Source organism: Malaya genurostris, chromosome 3 (genome assembly GCF_030247185.1).
Source record: "Malaya genurostris strain Urasoe2022 chromosome 3, Malgen_1.1, whole genome shotgun sequence".
NCBI lineage: Eukaryota > Metazoa > Arthropoda > Insecta > Diptera > Culicidae > Malaya > Malaya genurostris.
This window is the reverse complement of record NC_080572.1, coordinates 122,865,230-122,881,310: the sequence shown is the minus strand read 5'-3', so window position 1 is coordinate 122,881,310 and position 16,081 is coordinate 122,865,230. Positions and strand designations below refer to the sequence as shown.

General features: G+C 34.9%; 1 protein-coding gene across 1 annotated transcript; it reads left to right on the top strand.

Annotated features, from left to right (window-relative positions):
• The first annotated feature begins 11,995 nt into the window (after nucleotides 1–11,995).
• On the top strand, nucleotides 11,996–14,221 carry LOC131437772 (ubiquitin-conjugating enzyme E2 L3). Its single transcript, XM_058607330.1, has 4 exons — nucleotides 11,996–12,107; nucleotides 12,309–12,404; nucleotides 13,635–13,821; nucleotides 13,881–14,221. Exons 1-4 carry the CDS (start codon nucleotides 12,081–12,083, stop codon nucleotides 14,030–14,032), a joined length of 462 nt encoding a protein of 153 aa, XP_058463313.1. The 5' UTR covers nucleotides 11,996–12,080; the 3' UTR covers nucleotides 14,033–14,221.
• The last annotated feature ends 1,860 nt before the right edge of the window (nucleotides 14,222–16,081 follow it).

Genomic DNA, 16,081 nt, shown 5'->3' with positions numbered 1-16,081 from the left:
TTTGGTGCTAAACTGTACTCGATTCACAAAATCTTTGTGAAAATCTGTGATCTTTTTCCGAAATCTGTGAAAATCTGTGTCAGTTTTAAAATCTGTGAAACACAGATTAATCTGTGAACCTGACATCCCTGAGGGTGATAACCAGAGATGCCAGATATTTTCATAGAAAATCTGTATTACCCAGAATGAAAAATTTGTATTTATCTGTGTCCACTATAAAATCGAAATATTTACAATGAAAATTTGTTGAGGTAATGTTATTCCAAAAATTTTCAAATTTTCATCACCAATCAGAATCGACAAAACATACTTTCAATTTCAAATACTTTCAAAATGTTGGCTTGGTGAGTTGATGTAGGATCTCAGCGCTCAACTTAAACTATCAACACCATTTAAAGATTTTTAGATCAATTCGTGATTCGTCGATTGATTACAAATCTCTCATCTCGTCACTACTACCAAAGAGAGCTCAGATGAACAAAATTATTTCATTCTTTCCTTTTTTTTTGAAAAATCTGTATAAATCTGTATTGAGTTTAAAAAACCTGTACAAAATCTGTATTCTGTGAGAAATCTGTATGGGCATGTAAAAATCTGTATAATACAGATAAATCTGTATAAATGGCATCTCTGGTGATAACCAACCGGGTAACAACTTGACAGCTCCCACACAGTTAACTCGGCTGGAGTTTGATTCGGAATTCAGTATGACTTCAAAATGTATTTCGAATAGCGGCCCTTACACAAGTCATTAAAAATGTCATTACTAAAAAATAATATTTTAATGAACGTGTAATGGTGCACTAATGACGAGATTTCTAACAAATTTGAAGTACATCATTACCTCGTCATCATTTAAAATGACATTTTTAATGCTCGTGTAAGGGCCGCTAATAAGATGCAACAATCGATTCCTAGTCGATCCGAGTTGGTTTTTTTTTACACTGGTTAAAACAAGGTGACAGCAATGTTTCTTCGTAGCATTATTAGTTATGAAATAGCTATACTTAAGTTTCCAATCACTACACCTTTTTGTCATTTTGAACTAATTATCATTTATAAGTTATAATTACTTAATTCACACATTTAAATATTTGATCACAGCTATGCTTTTAGCTACCAGTTAAAAATAAGTTTATTTGACGTTACAAAACCATTAGGAACGCATAAACGTATGCGAAAAGTCGTCATACACGCAACGAAATTGAGCTTGTTTGAAATAACAAAACAGTCAGTATAATTTTTGATGTTTTTTATTACATTATTATTTCATTTTATCTAAGAGTGTGATGATACAACTAAGTTTATGGTTTGAATAAACGGTATCAGTTTTATTTCTTATAATCCAGAGAATGTTTCTCTCCCGTGGATAATCAAAAAAGTTTACACGTGTTTTGGAAGCAACACTTGTCTGCTTTTTCGTTTCCTTGGAGCTTTCAAACAATTCAAGTGTATCTATAGTTTACAGTGAGCAGGTTCAAACATGAATCAAAGATTTATCGGAACGAAACAAATATTTTTCGATTTATTAGTCAACTGATCGTTTCGTTGTAAACATTTTGGCAAGAAAATAATTACAAGAGCATTTTGGTTATAAATTAATTGAATGACTAAATTAACCGTCATCAGTACCTGTTTACTAGCAAATAAAACATGTCGTAGACCACTACGCTCAGTTAATGAAAATATTCCGCATTTCTACACACTTAAATTGGATTACCGATCTCAGCTGTTCAAACCTCGGTAGCTGATTTTTTCATCACAGCGGTATCTTAAGGTACTGCTATCAACACATGTTTATTTGTGCTGATATATCAGTAGAATGAAAATGTTCGATAGTTCGGCTGTTCAAAACTCGTCACTGTTTGTTTTTCTCAAAACGCTGACATTTTGCGCCTTATTTTGTGTTGCGGCCGTGTTCGGGATGACCGATAAAGAATATAACACGACCCAAACATTAAAAATGACATTATTAATAGACGCACAGTTAGAGGTAAAAACGCTTCTTCTTCTTCACTTCTGGTGGCGTCACCTCACTTGAGATGACGCCGATTGATGGCACAGCGATTTAGCTATATTGTCAGTTAGTTTCTTTTCACTGGACTACAAGTGAAACCCTCGCTATGTGACAACGTGGAGTCACCGAAGTACGGATGAAAATCCTTTCTTTCTCGCGAAATACTCGAATTTGCACCGCACTAACACGATACGACGTGTTCACTCGTTGAGGGTTTCACCGGAAGTGTTACTAATTCTACTACATATCACATTCTAATTCTGACACATAGACCGGATGCTGGTCGGTGCAACAACTGAGTGACAGTCGGACTGCCACCAGTGAGCCCAGCAACTACTATTGAGCTGTAGGGATGGTCACGTCTCCAACATTTTGGCACTGAATTGCATCTTAATGCTCGTTCATACCAACGTTTTAGAAAACTTTGACTTCAAGTTATTTGTGGTTATCTCGTTTATCTCATACTACTGAAAAATTTATCATAAATTGCTAAACATATTTCCGATGGTATGAAGAAAAATGTTGCTGCGTTGAATATAATAAGAGATATTCACGATTAAGTTCTGCCTATTCTTGTGTACATCCTCTTTCTTGTTTCCATGCAATACGTTCGAAAGAATGTCGAATTCGTATTACCGTTTACGTTCGAATGAATCACACTTTTAAATATCGTACATACATAAGAACAACGCCAATCTATCTTTCAACTATCAGTTCTGGTACAGACTTAAATTGTAATGAAAAATGTCATTGGTTATTGTGGTGAATAGGACGATACAAAAATGAATAAATAATAATTTAAAAAAAACTGAATAGTTGATATATTAAAATGTTTTATAAATGCTTGGCAACAACTGAAGTGACCGAGGGGGACGACACTAAAAAACTGTACTTCGCTTCGATTAGGCTTTTTCACGCTGCATACGATTATGCACACTTTGCTTCTCTTTGCTACACATAGTAACGGTTGAATATGGATCGATCGTCTTTTCATGGATTTTTGCTGGTTAAAAACATAATCATGGAGATATGATGTATCGTAATAGGCCATGAAACCTGAAAGTTGCAAATGTCACATGAAGATGCCAGATGCAGACAGTTCGGAGAGTTGTGAACTATCGTCCTGTAAAATCAGTTTTGTTATATTCTGGTGCATAGCTAACCCACACACCGAGAGCGTATGCTCCAGATTATCTGCCATATCCTGTCGGAATGTTGGCCATTCTCGTTTAATATCTGCGTCATTTTCCACAGTTTCTATATTCAACTCGAACCAAAAATTATTCCGAATTTCATCTACATCGTACACTGTAGGGTTTCTCTTGTAGAGACGTTCCATTGTCTGATTTTTTTTAACGTCTGCGAACCTTCAAAATATGCTAGAAGGGAAATCGTGAAGTTAACAGTTATGTAGTTTGCTGTTAATATGTATTAAAGTAAAAAATAAATGAATTGTTATCCTTTCTATAAGATTTTCAATAACATATTAAACACAGCTTTATTCAGTTTTGGCTTCAGTATTAATGAAAAACGTTTCTAAACATAAAAATTGCAAGTCTAAGCATCTAACAAAATATAAAACCAGTTTAATATCACAGACAGAGATACCTTTGGGTAAACCTTCAAACGGCTACAATAAAGTGAAATATATTCCATCTTCATGCTCCCAGCTACCAAGAAAACAAATTTTCAATGTTGTTTAACCCTAATTTCATTTTACCAATCTGCTGATGAATCAATGTTGACACTCAGTGAATGTCAAGACCAGTAACAGAAACTTTTTAAGAGATCACATGTTCTTTGACTTTCTTTTACACGGTTAGAAACGCTTTCAAACGGATCGATCTAGATGTTTGGATAGATGTAGTTTTTTTCGCTTTCCATTGACTTTTTGTATTTTATTTGAAAAAACCAGATCTGTCGTCCCCCTCGGAAGTGACGGTTTATGCTGATGCAACTGGTAACACTGATAATCAAACGGAGCGTGCCCCTGGAAACCGATAAACAATTGCGCTTCGTTGATATGGATACGAACACGTTGAGGATTTGTTGATACGATGAAAATAATAATTCTATTCATTCTACGAACGAAGCTTACTTCGAACAGACGTGTCTCCTCTAGATACTTAGATTGGGTTACGACAGTTATTTGAGTTGTTTTTTCACTGATTTTGGATCATCATGCTTGTTTATGTCCGTATCAACTATTCGACAAACACATACTTTCGAACGAATGCGAACAAGCCATTTTTGTTTTCACTCGAATGTGTATACGACCGCGATTCCTGTGCAAAAGAAGGATCGACATTCGCAACATTAAACTGACGAATCCAAAGACTGCATTTCGTCTGTAAACGAGAATGGGTCTTTTCATCCATACGAATTATGTTCGAATACACGGACCAGGGCTGGCAATAATCAACTCAGTACTTCATCATCACCGAGTTCAGCTCACCTGCAAATCGGTTTCAAAAGCATCGCTGAACGAGTTGAGTAACTGGGTAACCATTTGTATAGAGAAAACATCGTCTCAACATCGTAGTGTCAAGCAATCAGCATATGAGCGCTGAGTGCACGTCAAATATTCGAACAAACTGAGAGACGATTTGTGAGTTGAGATTTGATGTGTTTGTGCATCAACACATTGAATCAGATTCTTATGAAACTGTCTCGCTTGTATTCCCCACCCACCAGAGTTGCCATGGGCGGCCAATGTTCGAATCGATGCCATTTCAATCCATTTCTTAAGACAAGCTCTCGTATGCTGGAAAACGCATTCGTTTCAGTAGCCAGTTGTGTTTGGCTCGAGACATGAAATTCAATCGTTTATGGTATACATCACACTACGGTTCGACATTTGTTTTCGTACATTAATGCTCGTGTTCGTTTTGAGTACCAGCAAAAACAAAACCGAAAATCTGGGTTGTGTTGGCAGCTCTGTGGTTTAAGAATACACTCATCGGTGTAGCTCGGTACGGTGATGCCAAACTCAGTACTCACTTTTTAAAACTAGGAATGAGAGTTAAATGCTATGAAATCAAAACTTAGAACTATCAATACCATCATAATTTGATGTCAGCGGTGCTCTGTATAGGTGAGTGTGTTTGTTTAAATCAGCGATGATTCTCATCTTTACCATCATTTTTCGGATTGCATCGTAAATCATGTGGTGAGCTGATGAATAGAAAAAATCAAATCTTATGAGCGAGTTTTTGCCACCCTTGACACGGACCATTCGAAACTAAACTGGCATACATTCTAACGTTTCGCATACGGTTAATCACAAGAATTGGAGTGATTTCATCATGGCATAGTATTTATTCGAAGAAGTTTGTTTTAATATTTAAATATCAAAATATTTTGTGGCAAACGAGTCGCGTTCGAATTCATTCGAGTGAAAACAAGAATGGTTTATTCATATTCGTTCGAAAGTATTCGTTCGTCGTATGGTCGATACGAACGTAAACAAGAATGAGGGTGGTAGAGTGTATTTTGAAAAGACGCCCCATAGTAAAGTAAGACAACGTCAAATTAACAGCCTTTAAGGGGGGAGTAAGGGATAATTTGAATCAAAAAACACTTTTTTGAAATTTTGTACGAAGAAACAACTTAAGCAAATTTATTCAAACTTTTTTTACATTATAAAGCATCATTTAAAGAATATTTAGTTAAATTTCCGTAAATTAAAATTCAAAAATAAGGCAGTAACAGCACAGACTAACAGACAGGGCACTCAAATTAAATCCTTTAACCATATAAACGGTCATTTCGAATATTCCTTTAGTTGGGACAGTACTCGCATATGTCATGATGGCGCCACGTTACCCTATCAAAAACATCCTGTCTGTCATCTAGACTGTGTTTATTTTTTTCATTTACCAACCGAGTTGTCATTCATACAGAATTACCTGTAATGTACTGATTCGTATACCTCCATGCGAATTTCATGCAGGATACAGATTTAATACATTTTGCCAAAACTATATACAGAATTGTGCCTACTTCTCATCCTCCAACGCAATACAAAATCGAACCCGTTTTGTTGTAATATTTACTTGCTTCTGGTCTGCCACCACTTAATTTCGAGTGAAAATTACCAACACAATCAAAAATAGTCTAGATGAACAACGTTAAGAAAAATAAATGTTTACCTTCCAACATCGCTAAAAAAGTTAAATATATTATCAACGTAATTCAATAATTTATTGTGATAATTCATTATCAAATATTTTGATGAAATCAGGCATCACTGCAAGCAGCTGATCCCCACATTATCAGATCCGAATGGATTCCGAATCAATTCCGAATCGGCGAGAAATTTTCATTCGGAATTTCATGTGGAAATCATAATGGATTCCGAATCAATTCCAACTCCAGTGCAACAACCGATTCCGAATGAACCGGTTCGCCTACAACCGGTTGATTCGGAAATCATTCGGAATTGAGTGAGAAGATGCGGACTGAATTGTCAATTCGTCTTCTTCTTCTTCTTTCCTGATTTTGCACGTTTTCGTGCTGATTTTCAGTTTATTTTTAAACGAAAACATTATATAACTGAATATACAAATTTAAATCTTCATGTTTTTCGGATATACAGAACTAGTAAATAACCAGTTCTTCTTAGAATCCCAACATAAACTATTGAAATTCGCTGGAAATCAACAAAACGGCCTACCTTAGTCAGCATCATCCATTCCTCTATCTGGGTGTAGTGAAATGGCTTAAGTCGCTTAAATTTCACACTAACACATTCATAAAATGAGCGAATATTCATTGACATTTATAATGTCACTGTCAATCAGGTTGATCGAGCAGCTAACTCAGGCGAAAATTCTAGCACTGAACCGATCGAGCACTAAAAAATCATGCAGTCGAGTAAGAATTCATTGCTCATTCCGTCATTTCGATAATGTGGGTCGGTGTTGATAAACGAAGGGAAACCAACTAGTAAAAAAACTTACGTAACACAAGGGGTGTACCGATAGTTAATAGTTCGCGCAGTACAATATAGGTGGAACTAGTGCATCACGAAAAATTATTTTTAAAAGAGTTTACTCACACTGTCATGTCTGTTAGTCTGTGGTAACAGAGCATACCCCAGAACCTCTTGAGAATCACATTGCGTGGCAAACACGATAACTCGGCGTACAATTATCTGAAATCAAAAATGTTCTTAAATTTACTTAAAGTACTAATCTGGCAGAATTCCGGCAAACATGGCTGGCAGACATAGCCAGCCGCCTGGGGGAAATCCGCCCGCCGCGTACAAGTGGGCCCCTCCACCGTTCTCAAGTGAATTAATTTATATCGTTTATTTATACTCGGTTTTAACCTAGTTCGGTCGTTCACCGGGCGACGTTCTCAAGTTATTATTTTGATTTTTTTTAACAATTCGTGGCATATTAATGCAAAAAGTATTGTTCCGATTGATTTGAAATTTGGACAATATATTTTTGAAATGTTAAACTACAAGAAAATGTAAAAAAAAAAACATTTGTCTAAAACCTCACTTAACACATGAGCAAACAAAAATCGGAGAAAAGTTTCAGAGTAATGTAATAGTTATCATGCAATATTTTCACAGGTGAATAAAGCAATTCTCGGTTGATTTTTCAATTGGCCATATGATCAAGTGACAGTTTCTCTCTGTTTACATTCTCTTTCGATTATTGTGACGTGATTATAAAGGTTTTGTTGGATTTCACGATTCTGTTTGGCAATGAAAATCGAAGGTTCCGGGTATCATTTTATACAGAGTTGACTGATAAACGTGGAACTACTAGGTGGAAGAGAAAGTGGAATTACGTGGAAGAGAAAGTAAACAAATAGAAACAGTCACTTACTTTTATGGCCTTTTGGAAAATCAACCGAAAATTTTCACATATTTGTGTACATACACAAAAAAATAAACTTTAATTTGTTTTGGCAATGACTGAGTGGAAATATATATTGGAGAAGCCAAATGAATGAGAAACTCACTAAAAAATGATTTTTTGGGAGAAGATATGCTCAGAGTCATTACTCGGATCTGCGTTCTAATCCATTCCGTGCATACGCGCTACCATTTCGCCATCCTAAGCCTTGTGATAGACACAGCTCTAACACACGACTAGGTTTGGTAAAGCGTACATCGAACATTTATTTTATTTATACACCTCAAAATGAGACAATCGTATCCACCAGGATTTTGCCACATCAGTTCTGAGGTAGACGTGACTGCCAGCCGTTTGTCATACCGATCGAAATCTTTGACATTTTCAGCGATGGTTGAAAAGATGAAAACGCTCGGCTAACTACGATACAGGCGAATTTCTTTTGCCAAATTGGATTTGACAGCCGTCACTGAAACAATTTTCGTAGCCGTCTGGTGCCCATAGCTTCACGGGTAGCTATTATGCATTTAGTCTCTTTTGTGTAAATATATACCGTACTGATTGTTGCTTGGCTGTTCAAAAGTATTTTAGTTGTTATTTCAAAAGATTATACTCTTAAATTCAATTGTTTTGAATTCAGAAAAACTTTAACAATACATTTTTACACTTATTTTTGAAGTTTTCTGATTCAATTTATGATTTTTGAAGCCTTCTAACAACAAATTTGGACTTTTTATTCCCTCTTAGAAAAAAAACGTTCAACGGTGGTCCTTCGTTGGTCCAATACGTTGGATCATTGGTCCACTGAACGTCCAATCAATCGTTCAACGGGAGGCCAACACAGGATTTTCGTTTGACGATTTTGAAAAAGACCGTTGAACCGACGACACGACCTGCCACTCGTGTCTGAAAACTGTATCACAAATTTAACTACCCCTCAGTAACTCGAAATGTCAAAATGATATCATTTGAAATACGTTCGAAACTGGCAACACAAGTCGATAAAATGTTATTTGTCGGAAAACAGTTACCATAGCCTTGGTTACGCATTCGGTTTCTTTCATCGCAATAAACAAAAAAAACACTAAAATATGTAGTCTAATAAAACCGGTAGATATATTGGAATGGAAAACCGTGATTTTTTTCATATGAAGAAATATAAACATTTGATTCAAGTTGCAGTGAAATACATAAAAACGAAAAAATATGAAACTTAGAAAAACAAAAATTAGTCACTCACAATTGTGTTTTAATTCATAAATAGTAAATATGTATCTTTTAAACATATATAGCTGACTCTGTAGAAGTATGAAACTCAACTAATCGTAAATTTCGAGAAACAACTGATAGCTCATTTTGTCTTTGAAGCAACTGATAGCTCATTTTGCCTCAATTATAAATATTGCGAATTACGGTTTGTTTTTAAAAGTAATCTTAACTATTGAAAACTTCTAGGTGATGAAAATTTGCTACACTTATGTGGTTTTTGACTTTCTGTACTTTGAACGCTTTCAATAAGATTCACATTAGTGCATTTGCGGAAGATCTTTCAGGCTGATTCTTCTCAATAAACTAATTCATAAGAAACAATTTTCTTTTGAAATCGTTAGCCTTCATTCTAAAATTTATTTTGCAAACAGATTTAAAAATATCGAGATCGGTTGAGTCATTTCCAAAAAAAAAAAAACAAACAGAGCAGATTGAAAAAATGGTCAGTTGCTTTATTTTTACGGTGTTTTATTTGTATTCCTAAATCCTAATAACCTAAGCAAAATCAAAGCAAGGAATCTTAGGAAAAATCAATACGTCGTTAATCAGATTAAGGGTGATTATCAATATATTACTGCTATCGGTGAATATTTTGCATAACGTTACTGCTGCAGCAAGTTATCCATACCGATCAAAATATCCGAATTGAAGTCTATTAAAACTTTTCCGATTCGAATTATTTTTGTCTTTATTTCCGATTCGGTTTAGTTTCGACACGGCGGTGTGCACGGACGCTCATATTCACTTCCATGTTCCGATGCGTGTATTTACATTTGTCCGGCATCATTTTGTATCGATTCCTTTATCCGTGATCCGAACGCTTAATCATCTCTTTCGTTCTGGTATCTTCAATTCCTTGTCTGCCTTCTAGCATCAGAGTGACCTGTACGTGTATGCTTCCGCTGATTTAATTGTATTTTTTAGCCTCCATTATTGTACAATAGGAACCATGCAAATTTTCGTTCAAATTTGATTTTTCCAGATAATAATCGAATTGTAACTTGAGCTATGGTCGTAATGATTCAAGTATCAAAAGATCTGAAAAGTTCCAGCCCTGGAAGCAGATACATGTTTGAAAAGTCATTAAAAGGAATAATAATGTAAGGTATCTTACCAAAATTGAAAAACTGGAAGCTTCCAAAAACTATTAGTAATGTTATCTGCAATCTAAGTTCATTCTCACTTATTCAGATATGCTAGATTAAACAATTATAAGCACTAATCGAATAATTAAAACAAAATTTAAATTTACCCCGAACTATCAGAGCAATTTCCGAAAGCAGAGCATTTTTACAATTTGTTTGTTTATTTAAGCTCCCAGTGTTCCTTGGTAACTAGTTCGTAGCAACTTAAATAGTGTTGCTCAGGAAGATTATTTTTATTCGAGTGACTATAATCAGAGTGGCGACAGCTGTTCGTTTGGAATGACAGCTACCAGTTCCAAACGAGCAAACGACCTGTCAAATCAATGTAAAGCTAATGGAATGTTTTTAATTGTTGCCAGCATTACGGATGAGATGTCGTCACTCTGGTTATAGGCACTCTAATTTTTATCATTTTCAAGGGGTCCCTATATTTGTGGTAAATGGCGGTAAATCGCTCACGAACACTTTTTATTCCGATTTTTCTTCGAAGTGCCTGGTCGTGTCGTCGGTTGAACCGAATGTCATTTTTTCATCTAACAAACCCGGCAGACAGAGGTCACCACACTTAATTTTGACACTATTTTTGCAAGATAAAACACAACAAACCGACCCAGCAAACTGAACGAATATTTCGTGCAGTATGTCATTCAACAAGCGCTCAACGGCCAACAAACCGCTTGCTGAGAGGGTTGGCACAACAATTTTTTTTTGTGTACTATTCAATGAATTCACGCGTTTTTTTTAGAACGGCCAATAAGCCACCTGTCAACTTCCACTTTCGAGCAAGCGAGCTATGAAAGATAGAGTATTAAATTTAACACCAGACGAAAGAGAAAACTTTTCTCTTCCGTTTACTATTATGAGTTACTCTCAGCGAGTGCCGAGTCATTCGAAATTACTCTTCAAAGTGAATGTTGATGGATGGCTTATTGGCCGTTCTCAAAAAAGAGCGTGAATTGTAACCAACCTTTTTACAATAGAATGTATAGGTTGAAAATTAAAATGATGCTATCATAATACAATAAACTGTATTGAATCCAGCATATCTGATTGTAAATCAATTATCAAATCAATGATTTATATTTTTACGGAATAATACTCGGCTTATACCATGTTCACATTAGCGCTTATATCACTTGATATACCGAGATGATATGCATATCACGTGGGAGTGTTCACATATGATCGAAATGATATCGTTTGACAATCAAATTGTCATATTGAATGTTTCCATTACGAGTAAGATCAATAATATTGCTTTTCTCTCCTACAATTCAATTAATAATTGAAGTCTTGCAATTAATGGTCTCCGAACGCCAGTATTCGTTGAAAAATTTGAAATAATAATGATTGTTTATTGTCACTTTCGAAGTGACGTTCATAAATGAGGACGTTCAATGCCATTATCCGTGTTGCTAGTTGCGATTTTTGACAACTCGACATGATATCGTACATGATATCCCGGATATCATGCCAAAATGGTGATACGCGTTGACATCAAATTGTATGGGATATCAAGTGATATCGCACATGATATCATCGGATATCAAGTATATCCGTATATCACTTGATATCAGCGCTAATGTGAACATACTATTAATATTATAAAGCACAAAAGCTTGAAATTCGCATATTTCGATGGTATTCATTTTTATCAGTGTAGTATATTCGATCGTTTATAGTAATGAAGTGTCGGTGAAACAGTCAACCACCATTAAATTAGGTACTGCTTGAAACGTCAAACACGAGAATTTTTTTTCTCGAGTTACTTCCAAAATGGCAGCTACGCGAAGACTTCAAAAGGTAATTTTCTTCAAAATATTCCGAGTCTGTAAGAACATGGACTGAATTATTAATACAATTAACTATAAAACAAATCCAGGTGCTTTGACATCTACAAGAACACGAACTTTTGTTTGTATCCCTACTCAGAAACTTTCATTGTAGAGTTTGCAAATTGGCAGCTAATTCTTGAAAATAAGATACTTTTATTACAAATTTCAGGAATTGGCAGATATTCGAGCTTCCGGACTGAGATCGTTTAGAGATATTGTTGTAGACGAAGGTAATCTCCTGTTATGGTCTGGATTAATTGTTCCGGTAAGTGTTTATTAGAAACAGTTGCTTCAGATGCTTAACTGCATTAGTATAAGGATACAATATGGGAAAATGTTTAAAGCGATAGTGAATTTGGCCTCTTGGAACTCGTTATGAAACGCGGGCAAGTGACTCATTTTCGATAGGTTGATTACGGAAATGATAATTTTAATCCCATTACTAGAGTAAAGTACTGTACAGTGAATTGCCGGCGATGGTAAAGTGTTGAAGGTTAGGCTATTTTGGTATGTCAATGTCAGGTTTGTGCAAGATTGGATTTAAGACCATTTGTGTTACTGAGAATTATATATTCGCATACTTTTTTAAGAAACTTAGAGATACATAAGTTCCCAACGAACGATCAACATTGTTAAAATCGGGATAAATTAAACCTCTATAATAATGAAAGTTACTAAACAAAAATAACAGAAATCAAATTTAAAAACAATTTACAGTTTCTTGTTTTGTTTTTAAAAAAACTTTATCTCACCGGTCAACCACATTATAGAGAAATCAAGTTAAATTTAATAACAAAAAAAGGCTCATTTAAATTTCATCCAACAAGTATTATTGTAAATTTATATGCATTTGCGTTGTCATATGAGCAATATTACGAAATGCTTTTATGTTATGATGTGTAAAACTGTATGTATTATGATATGAACATATAATAAGTATAATAAAAGTTTTGGCATTACATTCCTTTTGTGGAATTCGGCCTTCCTGTTTCAACAGACTTCGCAGCCGATTCATAGAGTACAGAATCATTGCATGGCTGGTAACCACAATCCTACTAACACTAGGAATCTTTCCAGCTCGGTGCTCGAACATGCGACAACTGGCTTGAAAGACCGGCGTCCTTTGCATTGAACCGCCAACCCGAGCAAAACGTATAATACATCCACTTAAACACACAAAATAAAAGTAATATGATATAATCATATTTGTCTAATTGTTTGTTGATTACCGCAACCGTAGTCACTTCTTCTGTATAAATTTCAAAGAGTGTCGGTAGAGCATGTTAACAATAAACATTTATTAACATAAGTTGAATAGTCGTTCGTAAAAACTTTTCGGAATAAGCTTTTTTTTATGAATGTACAACAATGTTTGTATTGGATTCTAATAACAGATACTGGTGATTTTGAATATCTTAGATATTATCCATAATTTTTTTTTTTCGTTCTTGTATTAAGCCATTTCACAATAATTTATTTTTCGTGATTTTATTAGGAGAATACACCATATAACAAAGGAGCTTTCAGGATCGAGATAACGTTCCCAGCAGAGTACCCTTTTAAACCACCAAAAATTTCGTTCAAAACAAAAATTTATCATCCTAATATAGACGAAAAGGGTCAGGTATGTTTACCGATAATCAGCGCAGAAAACTGGAAACCTGCAACTAAAACGGATCAAGGTTTGAATTTATTGAGTACTATTACCGAGCTTCTACCTAAATTATTTCCTTTATCATAGTTATTCAAGCTCTCATAGCACTGGTTAACGATCCAGAGCCCGAGCATCCACTGCGAGCAGACCTTGCAGAAGAATATCTGAAAGATCGCAAAAAGTTCACCAAGAATGCCGAAGAATATACCCGGAAACACAGTGAGAAGCGACCGGAATAAGTTAAACTTTAACGTACATCCGCTACATCAGCATGCAAATCCAAATCACACAACACACATGTAAATGTGTATACTTAAATTCGTCTAGTATTTTTCTTCCTTTTTTATTACCTAATTTAAATACGAGGCAAAGAACTGTCTAGTGAAAAGCCAAAAAAATCAAATGATAATAAACTTGAACAGATATTACTTATTTTCTTTTATTTGGCTTGCGTAGAGATTTTTTGTTTTCATCATTTCATAATTATTCATATCATTCTATAGCTTTGCCTGTTGAGCAAGTTGTTGAGCTTTATAAAGCATTTTCTCCGTTAAAGTCAATCCCTAAACATATAATGCAACATGCTTTATTAAACGAAATGAAAAAAGCTAAACCGCAAATCAACATACATTGTAAGAACGAATGTAAAAAAATCGTATTGAAATGAAGAGAAAGAAAGTGTGTAATGCATTTAGAACTAAACAATATGTACTATGTAACACGTCTGTGACAGCAAAACTGCGTTCTAACTATAATTAGACAAAAGAAAATATGTTCAATAAAAACAAATTAACAAATGTTTAAACGAGACTATTAACATAACTCCTTGCTCTGTCGTATTTAGCAATTTGGAAAAACAGTTGCGGATTTGTATCAAATTATTTCGAATGTCGGACGGTTATGCAGTCTCCGTAAAAACCCGCATTTCTAATCGAGGTGCAAATGTCCTCATTCGATTCAGGTCGTCGAAATCAAAAAAAATGTGGGCAGGTGAGTGTTTTTGTGTGTATGCGAATATGATATAAATAGGGCCCAAATTTTCTCGAAACAATCTTGACCATTTATATCAAACTGATTCTAATTAAAATACGTACTGCCCCATAGCTATTGAATTTTATCCATATCCAACTTCTATTTCAGGTGTTACGGGTATATCAAATCGTTCCATTAACAAATCTTGCCAATTGGCTAGAAAAGAGGTACTATATAAAAAAGTTGAAAAGTTGCATCTAAATTAACACATTGAGGCAGATTAAGTGATACTGCGATGGTCCCAGGGCTTGTATCTATCCTTACTATGGTTAGTGTCTAACGAAAAGAGGGAAAAATACATACATACAAAATACAATACGAAAATTATTCTGCCATTGCTATTGACAATTTAACAGACACTGTTTCTTGCCAGAGCGGATACTAGTCTTTCATTCCAAATTATTCCAAAATCACACACCTAATAGTTTGTTTGCATGATAATAGTCAATCAATCAGTGTATTGCATGACGGAATAATTGGTTTACTTTTTCACACATTTATGGCTCACATTAACTTCACTCTTTATCATTATTTATAATGAACAGGCGAACATACTTATGCAATTTGAGACATAATTACGTTTTTTGATACATGTATTTCCGACCTACCCGTAGAATCAGGTGAGAAATTCATCGCAAGGACAAAGATATTATCGAGCTCACAATCACTCACATGCTAACAAAATCACGCGCATACATACAAATAGTGTTGAGGCCTGAAGGATAATATGCATATTCGCTATAGATAAACGATACATTAGACACAATAAAACGTCAATGTTCTCTAGAATAAATGCCATAGCATCCAGCCTTCACTAAAGAAAACGCGCACATTAAGATTCAAATGTTAAATGATCATCTTAAATGACAGATTCAGTCAATTTTGACGGTAAAATCCTCAGAATCTGATTGATCCACAGCCGTATATTGAAAACATACGATATATACAGTTCGAGAAAGAACGATTCGAAATCGGTTGCACGGATTTCGTTGATGGCAGAAATTAAAGTATTGCAATTTGTTTTCAAAAAAAAAAAAAATAATAATAATAACAGAAAACAATGACCGATAAAAATTTTAAATTTTCTCATCATCTTATATTGCAAAAATCGGTAGAGGCTGAGATCCACTAGGAGATTGATAATACCTATTGTCCTTCTCCGGACAGTAATAGCCTAGATGCCATGTGGAATCCGCCGCAAAAAAAACTTAACCATGAATATATCCACCGGGCTTCCTGCTTCCATGTCGTAAACG

Coding starts and splice junctions, on each gene's coding strand:
- LOC131437772 (XM_058607330.1), top strand. CDS start 12,081: ATGGCAGCTACGCGAAGACTTCAAAAG. Junction 12,405..13,634: donor GGTCTGGATTAATTGTTCCG/GTAAGTGTTTAT, acceptor TGATTTTATTAG/GAGAATACACCATATAACAA. Junction 13,822..13,880: donor TGCAACTAAAACGGATCAAG/GTTTGAATTTAT, acceptor CCTTTATCATAG/TTATTCAAGCTCTCATAGCA.